This window comes from Zophobas morio, unplaced genomic scaffold (genome assembly GCF_036711695.1).
Source record: "Zophobas morio isolate AGI-343-1 ecotype UQ-CSIRO unplaced genomic scaffold, CSIRO_AGI_Zmor_V1 ptg000058l, whole genome shotgun sequence".
NCBI lineage: Eukaryota > Metazoa > Arthropoda > Insecta > Coleoptera > Tenebrionidae > Zophobas > Zophobas morio.
The window spans coordinates 4,815,927-4,835,931 of record NW_026972163.1 but is presented as its reverse complement, the minus strand read 5'-3'; the positions used below and the strand labels follow the sequence as shown (position 1 = coordinate 4,835,931).

General features: G+C 31.2%; 1 protein-coding gene and 1 long non-coding RNA gene across 11 annotated transcripts in view; both read right to left on the bottom strand.

Moving 5' to 3' along the window:
* Nucleotides 1-7,484: 7,484 nt before the first annotated feature.
* LOC135143174 (uncharacterized) lies at nt 7,485-16,329 on the bottom strand. Its single transcript, XR_010282704.1, has 2 exons — nt 12,493-16,329; nt 7,485-12,442 (listed from the first exon to the last, which is right to left on the bottom strand). It is a non-coding gene; the product is annotated as an uncharacterized LOC135143174 (long non-coding RNA).
* Nucleotides 16,330-16,696: 367 nt separating this feature from the next.
* LOC135143170 (protein retinal degeneration B) overlaps nt 16,697-20,005 on the bottom strand; it is a 33,226-nt gene continuing 29,917 nt past the window's right edge. For 8 of the 10 annotated variants that reach the window (XM_064075037.1, XM_064075045.1, XM_064075039.1 and 5 more), the window contains one exon: nt 16,697-16,886. In XM_064075037.1, coding sequence (XP_063931107.1) covers nt 16,754-16,886 — 133 coding nt within the window. In that variant the 3' untranslated portion in view covers nt 16,697-16,753. Of the gene's footprint in view, nt 16,887-19,795; nt 19,915-20,005 lie in introns of all 10 variants that reach the window. The other 2 variants (XR_010282703.1, XM_064075044.1) reach the window with 2 other exon arrangements.

Below are 20,005 nucleotides of genomic sequence, written 5' to 3'. Positions count from 1 at the left end.
TATAAGTTTTGTACCTAAGAAAAGGTAATCCCCCCATAGTGCCCCCACTGCAAACAATCGAAAACAAAATTTGGGGAATACTAAGTAGAAAGGTTTACAACAACGGCTGGGAAGCCAATTTAGAAGAACAATTAAGAAGAACAATTTACCAGACAGTTAGAGAGATGGAGGTGGACACCATCCAAAGGCTGTAAGACCCATACATATGAAGACAATTTTGCGTCGTATTGAATATAACGAATCTTTATCTGTTTTCCCATTAATAATAATTAATTAAAAAATTAGCACATTTCTGGGTTCTTTTTGAAATCCAAATAAAATTAAGTTTGAGCTTCCTGTTATTAATTTAAACTTTCTCTCAAAACGTTTTTTTTTACGTTAAGTTTCTCGGAAATTAAAAATGTCTCTAATTTTCTTTAAAATATCTCTAAGATTTTGTTTCCTCTGAATTTTAAATTTTCTCTTCTGGACACCACTAACTTTGTATTTTTTGACTGATGATGAAAGTTTAATTATATCTCAAAGAACTCAAAACCAGCATATAGTATGTACTGAATGAACCAAGTTAACAGCAAAAATGACGTGTAAAAACGCACAAAAATGAGAGATTGAACGAAAAAATGCCGAACTTATGCATTCCTACATAGTAGCAACAATTATCTAACAGCGATAAACATGAACTCAAATTATCACAATTCACGTATCTGTAACAAATACTCCTATATTCGTAATTTATATATTTTTTAAATTTAAATATTAATAAATTAACTAAGAATTAACAATAAAATAATAAAAAAATAAATTAATGTCAAATTTTGACTTGATTAGAGTATTTTTAAGCCCTAGTCTGCAAGGTTGTTTTAGGGGTAGTTTTTAACGGTTTCTCCGAACAGGTTGAAATTTTGTATTAACCATCTTCGTATTGAGAAATAAGCAAATATCGAGTTTTAACTAGATTGGAGCATTTTTAACCCCCAGTCTGCAAGGTTGTTTTAGGGGTGATTTTTGCGGGTTTCTCCGAATGGGCTGAAATTTTGCATCAATCATCCTCGTATTAAAAAACTAGGGATTGTCAAAATTTAACTTGATCAGAGTATTTTTAAGCTCCAGTCTGCAGGTTGTTTTGGGGGTAGTTTTTAACAGTTTCTCCGAACGGCTTGAAATTTTGTATCAACAATCTTCGTATTGAGAAATAAGGAAATATCGAGTTTTAACTTGATTGGAGCATTTTTAACCCCCAGTCTGCAAGGTTGTTTTGGGGGTGATTTTTGAGGGTTTCTCCGAATGGGCTGAAATTTTGCATCAATAATCCTCCTATTGAAAAACTAGCGAATGTCAAAATTTAACTTGATTAGAGTATTTTTAAGTGCCATTCTGCAAGGTTGTTTTGGGGATGATTTTTGAGGGTTTCTCCGAATGGGCTGAAATTTTGCATCAATAATCCTCGTATTAAAAAACTAGGGATTGTCAAAATTTAACTTGATCAGAGTATTTTTAAGCTCCAGTCTGCAAGGTTGTTTTGGGGGTAGTTTTTAACGGTTTCTCCGAACAGGTTGAAATTTTGTGTCAATAATCTTTGTATTGAGAAATGAGCAAATATCGAGTTTTGATTTGATTGAAGCATTTTTTACCCCCAGTCTGCAAGGTTGTTTTGGGGATGATTTTTGAGGGTTTCTCCGACTGGGGTGAAATTTTGCATCAATAATCCTCGTATTGAAAAACTAGCGAATGTCAAATTTTGAATTGATTAGAGTATTTTTAAGCCCTAGTCTGCAAGGTTGTTTTAGGGGTAGTTTTTAACGATTTTTCCGAACGGGTTGAAATTTTGTATCAACAATCTTCGTATTGAGAAATAATCAAATATCGAGTTTTGATTTGATTGAAGGATTTTTAACCCCCAGTCTGCAAGGTTGTTTTGGGGGTGATTTTTGAGGGTTTCTCCGAATGGGCTGAAATTTTGCATCAATAATCCTCCTATTGAAAAACTAGCGAATGTCAAAATTTAACTTGATTAGAGTATTTTTAAGTGCCAGTCTGCAAGGTTGTTTTGGGGGTAGTTTTTAACGGTTTCTCCGATCGGGTTGAAATTTTGTGTCAATAATCTTCGTATTGAGAAATAAGCAAATGTTGAGTTTCAACTTGATTGGAGCATTTTTAACCCCCAGTCTGCAAGATAAACTGTGGTCTGCAAATTAGAAACGCCTCTCAAATGCCAATGGCTTCATAAGAAAAGTATGCGTACAATGTAGGAAACATCCAGAGAGACACAGACATCTGCCGATAATCTTGAAATGATTGAAGTGATTATCATCAAACATAGCTAAGAACCATTCCGAGTAAACTAGCTTTCAACTAAAAAATACCGCATCGAAATCGGTTCATCCGTTTAGGAGCTACGGTTTTACATATTCTCTTGACGTTTCATGACCTCTGGAGTGCGAAAAAGTGATCTCCAGTTTTCGTCTGCCTGTCAATCTGTTACAATGATTTAAATATAATACAACAATATAATCCTATACTTATAATACCATTCCAGTACCAACACGAGAGATATAAGGATTTGTGGCGCAGGGTGGTTTTAGGAGAACGCTGACCGGTGGTCCCACTTTCGATGAGTAGTATTATTTATCAATGTTAATCACGTCATCACAAGATTGTTTATTAATCAGAAGCTTTATTTTCCCGAAAATCGAGAATGCGCCCGCCGATATTTAATAATGGTAAGACAATTCAAATTCGCCCCCGTGGCGCAGGAGTTGGGGAGTGTTATTTACGCCGGTTCATCCGTTCACAGAAAAGAATGGAAGAATTTTTATGATTTTGTTTGTCTCGTTAGATTCAGATCTCAGTGACTTCGAAAAACTGCACAACAAAAAATATCAGTCGTACTTGTGGAGTTATGCTACCTGAAGGACCTTTATCACTTTATTTGATGTTTGAAGTGTTTTTGTTTGAGTGACAGTGTATAATTCGATATCAAGTATCTGTAGACATTGTTTTTACAAACGCGCAGCAAGCGGTATTTTGATACGCGTTTCTTTTCGATTCGAAAAACTGAACAATCGAAAAACCGAAAAATTGCAAATCGAAGCACTGAAGAAACGAATGATTGAATGACTGAAAAACCAAAAATTGAGAAATTTAAAAATCGAAAAAAATTAATGAATCGACAAATTGGAAACAAGAAAAAACGCACAGAGTCAAAAAATTGGGAAATCCAAAAAGTGTATATTCGAAAAATTATAGAATTGTCAAAATGTAAAGTCGAAAAGCTTAACATTGGAGGATCGAAGAATTGAAAAGTTAAATATATAAAAATTGAAAATTCGAATAAATGAAAAAGTTTTAAATACAATAATTGAAAAATGGAAAAGTTCTAAAACCGTAAAATTGAAAAAGTGAAAAAGTTTAAAAATTATAATTATTATTATTACATATTTTAAATGAAAACTAGAAAAATGCAGGGTTGCAAATCATAAATTGAAGAAACAAAAAAATTAAAATCGAGAAATAAAAAATCTAACATAGGAAAAACGAAAAATTAAAAAATCTGTAGTTTGAAACATCGAAAACTTGAAAACTAAAAAATGTAAAAATGAAATCTTGAGGAGTTCTATATCGTACAATTAAAGAAACAAAAAAAATGAAACAGTGAAAATTGCAAACCGCAAAATTGAAGAAACGGTTAACAGGGTTCCAACCCGGAAAACGATCATCTATTGATTCCGACTATGGAAGCCTCCGAAATTACATCAGATTGATGTATCTATGTATTTTTTCAAAACATTCGTAAGTTTTTAAAAACCGGCAGAAATTTTGATACTTGTATCTTACATAAATGAATAATTACTAAAGGAAATACTGTAATTAAATGATAATATTAAATGTGTAATTATAAGGTTACTACTTGTATCTGGTTAATGCAAATTATGCGATATATTTGCATTAACTAGATACCATTTTGCCACAATTTAACTAAGTTTAATTTTATCGACTATTTCCTTCAAAAAATTGATCCAGTGAAACCATTTACATTTCTATACATAATGATCAATAAGAATTGAATTTCAGCGAAAAATTTGCACTAGTGCAAACTGCAAAATGATCACATTTGACACTTAGTTGACTAATTTCAAATTTTTATTTACAAAAGGTAGGTGTCATTTTTGTAAAATACAGTTGGGGACAGTGAATTTCGTCCACGCAATTCACGGGAAGTCACAAAAATTCACTGTAGTCGATGCTTTATTGTCATCACAATTTGCTTTTGTTATGATGAGTGACGTATTGTCAAATTCAACTCCGATTTTTTCCAAGAGGGGATGTCACAGAGGCGTGTCGATACACTTTTGGGCATATCGTGGACAAGTTATCTAAAAAAAAAAATGGGGGACGCATCACCAGAGTTGGTGAAAATCATGCGCTTGTTTAAGTTGTGGAAGACATGTCATTTACAACCACAGTTGAAGCTACTTTTCCCAGATCATCAGTAATAATTGTCCGACGACGCATTAGGGAACGAGGACTTGAAAATCACTGATCAGCAAAAAAAAAGTAAAGCTTACTTCTAGACATATGGACTGGACGCCCGTATTGGGTTTATTTTACAACATCTAATTAGGCTGAAGGGTTTTGTAGTTATTTTCTCAGACGAGAAAGTCTTTTAATCTTGTCAAAATCGCAAGTTAAAAGTATATAGGCCTCGAAACATATGATGTAATGACAATGACAGATATGTTCAAACATGTCAACACCGTAATGTTAACAAACCGAAACATCTGTCAACATGTGGCATGGATTTCTGCAGGGTCATGTTACACGTGCCAGAAAAATTAAATATTTTGACTGTTGTATTCTAAACACCTGTCTTTGCTGCATTTATGTATAATAAAGTTTCTGGAGTTTATTTTATAATTTGAGATTGTTTTCTGTTTGGTCTTGGATTGATTTCTATAATCTGAGAAGCAGGTATAATACGAGGCTTTTAATTATGCAGATAATAATTAGCTTCGTTCGAATGCATGTTTGTTAGAAAGAGTTAATTAAAGCGAAAATTTGCAGAGAATTTTCATAGAAAATTTAGCTACTAAATTTAGCCAGTGTCATAGGTACCTGTTTTACTGTACAGAACTTCTCAGAAGTGCTAGGAGAGCTAAATGCAAATTAGTTTGCCCATTTATATCAAAATGACAAAAAAAAAGTTAGGAAGATGTAAGGGTTAAAGTCAAAGAAATTGGACGGACGAAATTTACTGTGCACCACTGTACAATTATTACATGTATAAACGATTAAGGAAACTTGTGCCTTCTAATTCTCTTGTAGACAAGAAGATAACAACCCCCGCATTTTTTCTATTACATTGCAGACTATGTGCGACAGTACTCCATCGAATCTTGATTACGCTTTCTTTATATTCTGTACTATCATATCGTCTCATACTGAAGGCAAAATCTTTTAATATTACAACGAATACCGATACAATTGTATTTGTTTCAAAAACATACCCTGTTTGACATACAAAAATGTTTTAATTGCTTCAGTTTAGATCTTTTTGATTTTTTAGTTAACGTTAACGTTCGACATGTATTAATAGTTCACAGTTTACGTTGTGTGTTATGCAAAAATTTGCATGGATCCAGATCCAGAAAATATCTGACTTTTCTTAATTTATGCATAAAGTATGTTAATCTTTTGATTTCATTGGAATAGAATGATAATATTTGATAAATGCATTTTTTTTTTTTTCAGAAAATAGCTTGTAAAATATCCGCTCGTGCAAATCAAATTGTCTCCTAATTTTCTCGGGCATTCGTGCACTCGAGAAAATTAAAACTGTCGACCATTTGATATGTACGCGGGATACTTATTACTACTGAATAAATTCCAAAACAAAATTTGCTAAACAACAACTTATGTATTTATAATTAGCAAATAAATTGAGCACTTTTACAACAATGTATTCAACGTGATTATTAATCGTGTTGACGTTAACTTCAGGTTCTGTTTTTCGAACACTCTTTATTTAAGTATAACCTTCAAGTATATTTTCTTTAAGATAGATTAATTATAAGTATAAAAGTTTTATTACTTACCTCATCCAAGCAAAGTGATCTCTGTTTAAATCAAGAAAACACGTATCTAAATTCAGATTTGAAGTTGATTTCAGCGGCCTGTGAAAATTTTGTTTAAAATGACATACCAGGATAAAACAATACATCCAAAATATTTGTATTTCCCGTCAAAGTAGCGCCACTTTGAGCGGTTTAGCTTACACATTTCATTAATTAAGACTTAATCAATGCGCATTTTAACGTCTTTTAGTGTGTTGGACTGTAATAAAAGTTGAAAGACTTTATATACAGGATATTCTTTGTTCGTTCAAAGTGTTTAGGTATTTCCCAACCACATATATATTTGTTTTGAACAAGTAAATGACTTTTAAGTTGTAGCTATTATGTATTTTTTAAATAATTCTGAGTGTCTTCTAAAATATAAATTTCATGCATGTATTGTGGCCTTCTGGATAAAATGGCATATATACATCATATCGGTTTAAAATGGCACACCATATCATTTTAAACGAATGCGGATTCTACAGTATTGTTCTTTTGATTTCGTCTTTTATCAATTGTATTTTATTTGTCAAATCTGTTTCCTACTTTTATTAAATAGTGTGCTGTTTGTCAAATTGTTTCACCTTGTGTCAAAACAGTTTCCTTTTTACTAAAACAATTTCGTATACTTATTTACGGTTCAAGACAGGTCGTATAATGCTGTAGACTTTGGCGAATTTTTATTAACAACCCTATTGAATCACTTACAAGAAAATAATATTAGGGGCGCACATATTGTAACGGACAATGTAAGATTTCAGAAAACTGAAGAAATTCAACAATTGATACGAATCCATGGATATTTTCCTGTTTGTGTACCTCCATACAGCCATTTTCTTAACCCAATAGAGGAATTTATTTGATCAGTGGAAATTGATTATTCTTTTTCGAATTTCTTTAAGAGCACTTTTAACCATAATAAGTCTAATCTCCCATATACATTCTTGATGATGCAAGATGCACTCGGAGGCAACTTTATTTAGCTAAAATACTGTCACGATTTTCAGGTATTAAAATCGGCATGGGTAAAACTCAACAATTTATTTCTCCGTAATGCTAATTTACGCGACTAACTATACAGCGAATATGTACAGAATAATTCCGAGTCGACAGGAATGGATTTAACTAGACCTCAACATTGACTGCACTCGACTCGACTTGCTTCCGACAGTGGTCCCTGTTTAAACAATCTTGTGTTTTTTTGGACGGTTCGCAAACGCCGCTTCGAGGTTTTTCTGGAGTCTGCCATCGAAACTTCCGGCAACCCGTTCCAGGCTTTTCTTTATGCGAACGCCATTTTCAATTTTCCAAAAAGCAAAAAAAAACACATGCTGGATATCGTGGGTTTGTTTTGATATAAAATACACAAAATTAATTAAATATACATATATTTAGCCTTTTTATCTATCACAACCTACAATAAAAATAATACACAAAGTAGTTAATACGTAGAAACTTACAAGTTTTCGTATTTGTAATCAAATTGTTTTCTTTGCAGCAATAACTACGAAATAACGTAAAGTCTCTTCAGTTTTTCGATTTAAAACAAAATTGTAAGTTTCTATAACAAAGGACGTAACAATTAAAACATATAACGACATAGAGAATGAAATGAACAAACTCCTTAAAAAGAAAATAGCCTCATTTATTTCTTATGCATGTGTGTGTCGGAAAATTTTTTATTCCCACTCATTCTTTAGAAGGATTTATTAACAATTCTAGTAACAAGTTACAGCAAATTTCAGATAACGTAATTTAATATTAACTTTTCACTTTTTTCTTTAATTTCGTTTTTTATGGAAATTGGCAGTTATGATTTTACATTTATGTACCTAACGCATCTTTTCTACTGAATGCACCTAAGACTTTTAGACCAATTTTCACATGTCCAGATTTTATTCACCTTACGACTTTATGAGGTTGCCAATATTAAACTCGTGGAAATAATATATAAAGAAAATTTTTTGCGATGAAGGCAGAACAACACGTTATTTTTTATTTGAAAACAATAAATGCCGGTTACAATTAATAGTGGTATTCTAAATCATAATACTAAAGCTGTGGACTAGGAACGATTACTATAGATTAACAAATATGACAACAACCCACCACAAATTCGACGAAACAACTGTAATGAAGTTAACTTAATGAATCAACTTCATACAGAACACTTCCACGTACAGGACAGTCACTTTGATAACGATATATATTAATGATAATGGAAAAAGATAATAACAATCAGTGTGTTTACAATACATCAGCAATACATTTTTCTGCGAACCCCTAAAATTTACTACCATTACATCAGTAACTAGTAGAACAAATTGCACACCCTACAGTGATATACAAGGCGGTGTCAAAATTTAAAATTTCACAACGTTTAAAAAAATAGAGTTTTTAAAATAACGCCTTGTAAACTTACGTGATATGAAATACCATATGTGGAGATTTATAAGTTCTTGGCCAAGGACGTTATATTAATCATTTCTAGGTGATGTAAGATTCCAACATGTAAAACCAAAATTTACTGTTATGAAGTGCATCTCATCATATCTGAACTAAAAATCTTTAGTGAAGCTACGACAAGCGGAAAATTAAAAAGGCAAACAATTATTCATAAAAGTTTAAATAAAAAAATATAAAGTTGTTTTATTAATTTGATTAGAATCAATTCTTAAGAAAAGCGTTCCTCGATGGAGTTAGGAAAAGTAATGAACAAAACCCGCATAGAATTGTCTTTTGTGCATTTTTAAGACATATTTTCAGCCGTGTGGAATGTGTTACTTTGTGTTATGCTGTTTCAGCATGGAAGAGAAACATACAATTCTTTAATTATGAAGTAATTAAAATGTTACATCAGTATACGATTTGTTTCTTCGCTTGTATTGTATCTCTAATGTATCTTAAATAAATGTGTTAATTAACTAAATGCATTCACCCACTATAACTATAAATGTAATTCGTACACACATTCAGTGAATAGTAAAGTGGACATTTAATACATTTTACATTTTTACTGGAATAATATACATATATAAACTAACAGAACTAATGAAGATTACAAATTAATTATCAATTATATGATTAAGCAGTGTCGATTTGTGTTTTTGTATAATTAAATAATACTGAAATATTAACAGGGGAAAAAAAAGTATTTCGATTTTAAGTTAGTTACACAATCCATTTTCATGTCCAGTATGTTACCTGTTTGCTGAAATGGGTGTAAGATGCTTTTCATATAGAATAATTAATTAAATTTTTAGTACAAATTAGGAGTTCCCCCTGAAAGCGTGAACGCAACAATTTCGCTATAGCTAGTCCACTTGATTACCAAAATTAGTGAATAAATAATTCTATAGAAACACAATTGTAATAAAAAACATCGAAAAAAAAGACTGGAACAGAGATCATTGTCTAGTATACCCCCTGATTTACGCAGTAAATACACATCTAAAACAATTACAATCATTGTTCCATATACTGAATATTTAACCATATCCACGGTGTATAATAAGTTAGGTGTTCCGACGAGCGCGTGAAACGTGTCCCCAACTAGTCACACATTTGGAGCGAGAGAAACAGAAGAGGGCGGCCGTCATTTAATCGCACTGACGGGAAAGAGACGGGAGAAGTATTTGTCGGAATTAAAGCCATTTAGGTCCAAAAATCATCAAAATTAATTATCCATTGTATTAAAATAAAAACTTTAAACATTTTTAAAATAATAATTTATTTAAAAAGATGAATGTGAACTCGTTGTTAAAGATAGTTCTTTTCGCCTTCACAGATTATATTAGATTCACTCACTTCTGTTCGTTTCACAAGACAACCAAAAAATATCCATTAACCATTATCTGCTTTACTGTTTGAGAAATAAAAATTTACCATTATTACGTAGTCTGTAATCGAGACTCTTTTCTTTTTTCTGCACATGCCTTGGTTGTTTTCTCTTGTTCCTGTTTATAAAATTGTTTAATTCGCATAATTGTGTAAAAATATATTGCCTTTGAAAGTATTTCCATTCTATGCTCTTCACAAGAAAAAATAAAGTAAATAGTCATAAAATTTTTGTTGCGAATAGCTCTTCAATTGTTGCATCGAATACATCCACAAAATCGATATATTTCATAAGTATCCCTTCCACCCATCGGAACATATTAAACATTAACAAATCTGGATGGTTTAACCACCCCCTGGGTTTTGTACTAGTAAATTCAGATGTACTAGAACATGGATCTTCTTTGTTATATAACTGTTCACGGCAAATATTACATTTTGAAGTATTGTACAATTTTTTTTGCGACAAATCCAGCTAAGTAATAAATGATGTTGTCAACAATTTTAGTTGTAGTGACATCTTCAAATAGTTGTTCGTCTATTTCGTTAATCGGTGAATCTGTATCTAAAATATATTCAATTTTCCTTTTTATTTTCTCAACATGATTTTTCCCGCATTCTGGTATTTGTTTCAAAAATATTTTTGGAGTCATTAAATGATAACGAATGATTTGCATTACTATTGTCCTGCATCTGTGTGCAATTACCAAATTTCGGAGGTTTTAATAATTTATAAACCGATAACATTCGGTATAGCTGCAAAGAGTTATAGATAAGGATGTCCATTGGCACAACCTGCTTGTCGAATTGTGCCGAAAAATCTCTGCAAAAAATATAGTTTATGTGGAATAAAGAAAAAATACATATCGCATTCAAAAACCCTCTGAAAATAAACATAAATTCTGTTTCTTGAATGTTAAAACATAACACATAACCGATAAAAAGGGAGTAATTGTTTTAAGTAAAAATAAAATTCAACATAAAATGCCGACTATTACTATAGCGACGACCAGTATTTTTTAGTGCAAAGTGTTGTTCAAAAGCAGCAGTTCACTACTGCAATAAAAGTGCCATTCCAGTAATCTGTCTTTAGGTACCCGAAACACCGACACTTTTTCGGGATTACCATTGTATCCGCTAGAACAATTAGGCACAACACATTTTCTACCCATTTTTATTGATAAATCAAAAAACAAGTAAGAAATCGCAGAGAAAACCTAGCAAAATCTGTCACACCGAGAGAGGGAAAAAGCCCGCCAAACGCTGCTAAACAGATCTAAGTGAGAGGTTACAGGCCGCCGCTGTCTGTCTCTCTCGAGCGCTCATCGTGACTAAACCGGCGTCAAGTCGATGCACGGTGAATACGCTTCGTCGTAACACCTAACTTATTATACACCGTGACCATATCTCAGAAAAATGAGGCTGTCCAACAGATTTCTCTATATCGCACGTATTGTGCAAAGATCACGACAAAATCAAAAAACAAAAATAAAAGTTCTAACTTTTCCAGAAAAACACGATAACACGTTCCAAAATGTTACCAAACAACTGTAGGTAATATCTCATCATAAACGAGCATTGGTTTATAAAAATGTGATTGACCTCTTTACTTTAAAACTAAAGCTTCTACTTTTGATTTGTAGGCCAAGAATTAGATTACACTAATAAATAATATTAACAAAGTAGGACATAGGTGGCGTTGCAGTCGGTTTAATGTTTGTCGATTCTGTATGCATATAAACATAAAGCGTATACAGATGAAGTATGCAGTAGCTTCGATACTGTGATCTACAATATTGACAGCAGATTAAAACAAGTTAACCTTCAAGTATATGATTTTAAAGCGTTCGCCTTTTAGCGGTTGGTAAAGCAGAAGTACCACCCAAGGATCGTACTAATTACAACAAAATTACTAATATACAGCTACCTAAATTTAAAAATACTGACAAAAATGTTGTTACTGTCTTTTTTGAAGTTCAATTTTTTATATCCATCATTATTGTGATGTAGAAACTACTATCTTCTATGGTAGGGAATACAAATTCCCAAAAAGATATCAGTATGAGTATGGAGTTTTTAGTGATGCAAATGCTAAACCAGAGTATTTAAATTCGAGTTCCACGCCGTAGAATTAGAATCTCGAATGCTATACTGGATTACTTGAGTCGGGCAAATAAAGTATAAACCAAAGCAAAAAATAAAGTATGAATTGTTTTCAAGCGAAATCTTATTCAGCATTCATAACTTTCATCATTGTTTTGATACTTACAATTGATTTAAAATGCACCAGATTATCTGTGTTATCAAGAATGCCATCTCATTGCTAGGATCAATTTGAGTTTGAGAAATACAGTGATCACCAGTGTGTGGAATTAAATCTCAATGCTGCAGTCCCCCATTTGAAGTAAGGTGTGTTTTACGGCGACTAGTGGGGACGCTTTGATCTGGTCCGCAAGGCCGTAGCTAGTGCCTCGCATTAGGAGTGTTTACGGCTGCTAAAAAAACTACTTCTATATTACTATGTTACGTCGACTAATAATACTCAATAATAATATAGGACCTCACATTTGTGATCTTGAAATGTTATATGGGACAAAATACGATAATGGGCAAAAACGTGTTCCTACCACATTTATCTGTGTTTTCTTTTAATTTTTTCTTAAATATTGAATTTATCACAAACAATGACTTTATAATTATTAGATATTACACAGTTCACTAATATTAAATGGTACACAGTTGCAGTTTTCCATAAAACTTTTAAAAAATGTAACGCCGGTCCCCTGTCCCCAGGCGATATTTACAAAAAGCTTCGTATTGTGGGCAACTGCTGCATTCATGTTATTTACGTATAATTTATTTTTGTAAACTCAATACCGTGAACATTTATTTAAACATAATTAAAAGTCTTTTAATTGCTTTATTGTTGTACAAAAAAAAATAAATAAATGTGTACCTACAAATGCATCATTTAAGATTTGGTAAGCATTTATGGATATTGTTATCATTGCTTTTAACTGAAGAAGCTGTGACTGCTTCTGACAAGTTGACAAAGTGAGTAAAAAAATGGCCAAACAGTTAAGTTGTCTGTTGTTGTAGTTTTCACGTTTAATTTACATCATTTATTCGTAATTTGAAAAAATATGTTTTCTAAAGTAACGACGGTCCCCGCTGATATAAACGGTATTTTCAATTTTATAGCGTAAGTATTATGTTTGTCCAATAAAGCATTGAAAACAATTTGATTAAATGGTTATGTGCTAAATTTCAGATTATTGCGAATTACAAAATATATATATTAAACGTATTTTGTAACGACGGTCCCCTGTAACGCCGGTCCCCTTATTTTTAATTTTACCGATAAATTCTTATCTATAGTGGCTAACGGCCATATTATTTTATGTTTAAGAAAACGAAGAAAACTGCAGCTGAAAACGAGAATATAAACGTGAAAAGAAAAAAAAAACGTGTAAGAATGTCGGAAAAAGATGGAAATTTAAAAAGAATGAAAGACACGGAGTACAATCCAAAAAATCGAAAGAAAATAAATGACATGAACAAAAATGAAAAGATGCGAGTAAAACAGCAGGAAAAATTAAGAACTAAGCGTTACAGAGATATTTTCAACATTCCAGGCATTTCGTCGATTCACCAAATTACGTGTAGTATTGAAGCCAAAAAACATATTTGTAGAGAATTAAGTTATTTTGAATGCTCATTTAATTGTATTTGTAACCACTTTCCTTTCAACAAAGGCCAAATAAATGTTATTAACGTATTAAAATTTATTATTATTTTATAATTAAAACTGTTCCTCGCTTAGAAAAAAAATCTAGTCCTTCATTTGCTGCCTATTAAAATATTTTCGCGGACATTATTATAAATTGCTTTTTAACATCCTGTAGTGTTAATCTATTAACAAAAAATTACACCTAAAACATGTTAGTTTTTATTTTTTTCTTTTCAGTGATTTTGCCCTTTATCGTATTTTGTCCCATATTACGTTGATATAGTCCAAAAAGAAAATACATTTGTAATCAAAGTATCGACGCAGCAGCACTGGATCGAGCTGTGAGATTTTATTCCGTGCCTTGGTGATCACTGTCAGTCCTTAATTGAAGCAGAACTGCAAACGTTGTTGTGGACATTGCAGTTAAAAATATAAGTTTTCCATTTAAATTTGAAATAATTAAGCAAAACCGTTTATTTAAAGAAAACACGTTTATAAATTAGAGGCCAACGGCAATCAGCGTAATTAAAGATTTTGCTGATCGATACCCAAGAGAGCAACAAAAAAAAATATTCGCTATTTTGTGTAGTTGACAGCACATATAAAGCCCGTAAGAAATACTAACACCTTTTAGATGAGTTTTGCCAATTTGTGAATACACACGGTTTGTCAAATTTATTTTACTAAAATTCGGTTGCAATTTTCTTAACTCGAGTTTAAAATTTATTACTCCTAGTACAAAGACTTAAATTTTTACAGGCCAATATATTTCAAAGTATAATTTATAACTCTATTACTATCAACTTGAAAGTTCTCGTGCTTAAATTTTCGTGACACGTTTTATACACAATGCATAAACTTATTACTACTATTTAAAAATGTAAACATCTTAATGCTATGAAAATCATACTGCTGGAACCAGCAATATTTAATTTAATTATTGTTAAAACAAACTAATCAACCAACCAAACAACCAAAATCAATGCTTTTGCACATTGGTATAACGAAGTCTATTCGGCAATAAAATTACTTTAAAATGAATACGTATATGTAATAGAAGTGTTTGGAAAAAAGCGGCTCCCTTTTTAGGTGTTTATAAATATAACTGCTTTAACTTAGCTTTGAAACAACCAAATATAGTGAACTTTGTCTTTTCTTATAGTGTGTTATTTAAGCTAAGTTAATGATAAAACCAAATATTTATAATATTGTCGAAACAACCGGACATAAAATACTGAATAATTAAATAGTTAAAAATATATTATGTGAGCAAAATAAACAGAAGTACATGTTAGTTAATAAAAAAACGTGCAATTATTAATTCGACTGAAAAAACAGCCAAAACAATGTAACGAACACTTGTTTTTTCAATAATGCCTTAACTAAAATGTTATTAAATTGTAATCAATTAAAATTTCAAATTCAATTTTAAAAAATAAAAAAAAATATGACCACATAATTATAACGTTATAGAACCGAAAGTTTTCGCAACTAGAGTTTTCGGGGTTTGAACCACGTCAATTTTGAAAAGGGTTTCAATATTCGCTCATTTTCATTAGATGCATCTTCAGCAAATAAAAAACAAGAAGAACGATGCCAAAAAAGATTCACCATCAGTATTGTCCTCTTCTCTCCCGCACTTTTTATTCTTGTCCGTTATTTCCTGAAGATGGACATGGTCCAAACCCAGAAAAACGTCATTAATATTATATGTTTAGAAATAAACATCTTAAATACATTTTTCAAATTTGATACTAGCAGATTTCATATTAGGGATTATTTGAAGTTCAAAGTTACATTGTCTTACATGTTGGGATTGAACTGATAAAGCTGTCATCAACTGTACTTATTTTTAACTGACCATCTCGCAAATTCTAGGGATGGCATGATTGACTTACATGAAAATAACTATAGTCATAATCAGAGCTAAAAGTACTTTACATTTAAAGGGCTCTTAATTTATTGCTAGGTATTTCTCTGTAAAAAAAAACGCTTTAAACTTAAAAATAACTTTAATTTCATTGTGCAACTGGGCTGAAATCATTTTTGTATAAACCTGAAAAGGGTATGTGAAAGTAATGTATATGATAACTGCATTAAGTATCCTGAATAAGTTTCAAAATATTAAAAAAAATGAACTATAAAATTTATAATTTATAATAATTTTAAACATTTATTTTTAAAAGTCTAAACGGCACCGATGTATAAACCACTCTTTTTCTTCTTCCCATGAAATAACTGAGATATTCCCCAAACTCTCAATTTGAATTTTTGGATAAATTGTAAATAAACCAGGAATAGTTTTTTTTTTCTTTCAAATATTCACTTGAAAACTGGAGTAAGAAACATTTTATTACCGAAATCTTTGCATAGGCATGTTGTATATTTGTATAATCCTTTATTTTATTGCCGCACATACGGAAAAGAATTAATTGACCAAATAGTAAAAAAAATATAATATTTAAGTTATAGTCGTGTATATGTTCAAAAGACAATAATCATCAGTGTGTCATTTATTTTAGCTTACGCAAATTTCTAAAAAAAAAAAAAAAAACGAAATTAATAACTACACTGTGAATACAAATTATGGTTTAAATTAGAATAGGTACTTTATTTCAGAAAATATAGTCGTTTCTTTAAATATATTTATATCTATTTTTTTACAATATATTATTATTTACACAACACATTTATAACAATGAACAAGCAGCTTTAATTACCTATATATTTTATTTAAATTAGCTAATTATCTTCAGTTATAAGTATCTAATTATTACACTTTTTTAACCGCTTAAATCACATGAAGACCTGCGGTAACAATAATTTTGATTATTAATAACAAAATTTGTTATAATTTGTTTTAAAACAAACGCTACTATTACTTGTTCATTGTGTGCAACAGTATCAGAAATTAATTATTACAAAAAATATTTTTGTTCAATTAACATTCGACAACAACACTTTTCAATCATAGTAGAATTTCTTGTGTTAAAGGTAGAAAAATATAAACAACGGCAAGATCTAAAAGTGTTATTTAATACTACATGTATACTCTGGAGCTCAATAGGAGCTATTATCCGGAACTATGATTTCCAATAGTTGAAAGCGTAGGTTTTGGCAACTGATAACGTCGAGTACTTAGAGATCTTTCCAGTGGTGCTACTTCTGTGGCTATCGGGTAAGATGTTGCCCTTTTTGCAGATCGGCTGCGAAATAAGACTAACATTTAATACTTAACCTTTTTACCTAAACATAAAATATTCACCACGTTACACCACCTTTATTATTATTCACTTATCATTACATCAATTACCAATTCTTTAAATAACATTTGCAAATGTTCCGTGCCGGGACCTTAATTCAAAATTGATGACACACTTAATATTATCTGTTTTAGTGCATATACAAATCCTTTCTAAAATTAATACTCCTTGTTTTAGCTTATGTTTTATTTTGAATGTGTATGTAGTAGTACATGTAGTAATGTGTAAAGAAAAGACTTGGACATTTTTGCTATACTCGTATGAACACAGGATTATTTAGTCAAATACTTTATAAATACAGAAATGGCATCCCATCAGCTAATTAGCAGTTTAGTTTCAAAAAATTACAGAATTTATTATTATTAATGGCTGCATAAAACATGTTGATACTAAAAATTAGAAAAGGGGTCATTTGAAAACACCAACACTTTCTAACTGACTTCTAAATCTAGCAACTTAACACTCATGATTGTTATTCTGTTGCAGAAATTTGGTTGTTTTGCTATATGTTTTAGTTACCTAATTAGGAGAGATAAAATTTAAGTGATTTCTAACATGCAATTCTTGATGGTAAATAGAACGGTATGTCGAACCTGTATAGAATAACGAGAAATATGATGTCCGTTGAATCCATAAACTGTCTTAGGTTATCAAAGATCAATGACACAACTTTAGGAAATATTGTAATCGCATCATTATGACGATAATTTACGATCATGTTTTACAGATTGTATGTTCAAATTATGGCGTCGATGGTGAGTGAATTGTTAACTAAAATTTGTTTGTTCTTCATGAAAGTTCAAATTATTTGAAAATAGCATCGGTCACAATGCGCAGAAGAGAAAAACACGACCAGTCGAGCCCACTTTCAAATTGCAAATTTCAATATTCATTAGCCGTTTTGCTAATTTTATTTATGGAAATAAGTTAGATTAAATTCGCTGATTATCGCCCGCTACTGATTCCCGGCCATCCACGCGTTCCCACCTATAATCGTGACGTAGCCCGACAGAAGTCCGCTTACTGGTGATGAATCACCTACGCTGTTCTCAAATAATTCGGAGTCTACTCAACCTGTTGGTGGGCATAAATACACCGATTTTGATATTTATAGTGATGTCTTTCTAAGAAGGTTGTATATAGCAGCAGCGAAATCGGTCGTTTAAAGCTCACGTAATGGGAAACACTTTAATATTATTATTATTATTTTAATAACGCCTCTTAACAATTACAGAAGAAGCCACATCTGAATTTTCCTGACATCACTAATTTTAAAGGTAATTTTAATGACACTTATACAACATGTGCTCGATACCTCGCAAAATGATCCAATTGAGTAACCTGCCTATCCAATATCCCCAAATAAATCTAATGAACAAAAACCATTCCATCAATGTTTAAAAACGAGCACATGCTCTTTCACACATGAGAGATATATTCAGGTGCAGTCTGTAAATGTCACTTTTATATTATTATGAAAAAATATAATACAAATAAAACATGTATTTTCAGTTAGGTAAGTTGTCTTTGTGTTTAAACGAAAAAAAAAAAAACAACTCATATACAGACCTCTTTTGTTCACTGTGTTTTAGGATTAATGTGATGTGTTAAAGTGATGTATTTGCGACCCTTGAACAATTTACATATTATTCAACTGCTTTACTTAATGTTTTCTGGATCGGAAATATACTACACATTGTTTATGTTCTTTCTCAAAAAATAGTCGCAATTCATAAAAATTATTTTTTTTGTGCCACTGTTTAAATTAAACAAATACGCTTATCGTAACAATGTCGAATACACCCTTTTATTTAAAAATTATAAATTAAAATTTCCATATATTTTTCTACTTTAGTAGAAGTTAGGACCGTTACCTTAGGATGTGGCATCATAATGACACTCATTATGTGATAAAACCGCTCAAGTCATCATTTCGTGATATACCTACACAATACACCGTACACCGTTACGTTATGATGTCCATATGAGATCAATATCATTAATTTCTATAAATTGACTATGCAGGACGACAAAGTGACGTTAATTAATAATTAATTAATTCGCTTAAATTTACATTTACACGAATTGTTCTTCCTCCAATTTGGCAATAGCTTTGGTTTTTGTGATTATAATTAAATTCATGCTCCCCATCATTAGGCAAATCCTTGCGCGTCTGATGTTTCATAAAGTGAAGATATTTTGAATAATTACTTGTTAGACATCTGAAGCAGCAGGCAGTACTCGTTAAGCTCAGTTTGATTATACAACTAAATATTGTTTAATATTTAAACCAAAAAAAATCATTCTTGCAGCTAAAATTAGAAACTACAGTTCTAGAAGACTCAATGAACGAAATAACTGAAACAATATTTAGCTATGATTAAACTGTGGACTCCATAAAATTATTTCCATTAAAACGTTTAGTATAACATGGTAGCTAACTAGTCAACATACGGTTAAAAAATTCCTACATTCGTAAGTCAAAGCAATCTCTTGGACTTAAAAAAAATCATAAATTATAAAAATAAAATAAGCAAAGCTTTTAAAAATGGATGTGCTAAATAAATACAACGGTCATTCAGAGTAATTATTGCTAAATTTCAGATTTCATGAAGTCCACAGTTTGCATGCAAAGCACATATACAAGCGTGTTGTTTTTTTTTTAAGAAGCATTATTTAGTTAAGTCAAATTACCAAATATTTTATTGTGTAGTTAGTGAATGAGCCAAGTATTTTAGTTTAAATATTTATATATTAATATTTTAAAGAAATTCTCATTTAACTGCAGCATTTACAAAACTTTTTTGTGCGAAAATATCTACTAGTTAGTGCAAAGTTATGAAAATAATTACCATATCCTAAGTAACTATCGTCAATGTTAGACATGACTAATGTAAACTTTGCGCTTCAGAAAGCCACTGTTGCGCGCAGGAGATGAGATGCCCGTGTCGTGGCTGAAACAGTGACACCACTACATGCATATTAAACTACCACCTACCATTCGATTAATAGAAAGAAAATGCAACCCACTTGAATTATACGAGCAAACATGTTCTCAAAAA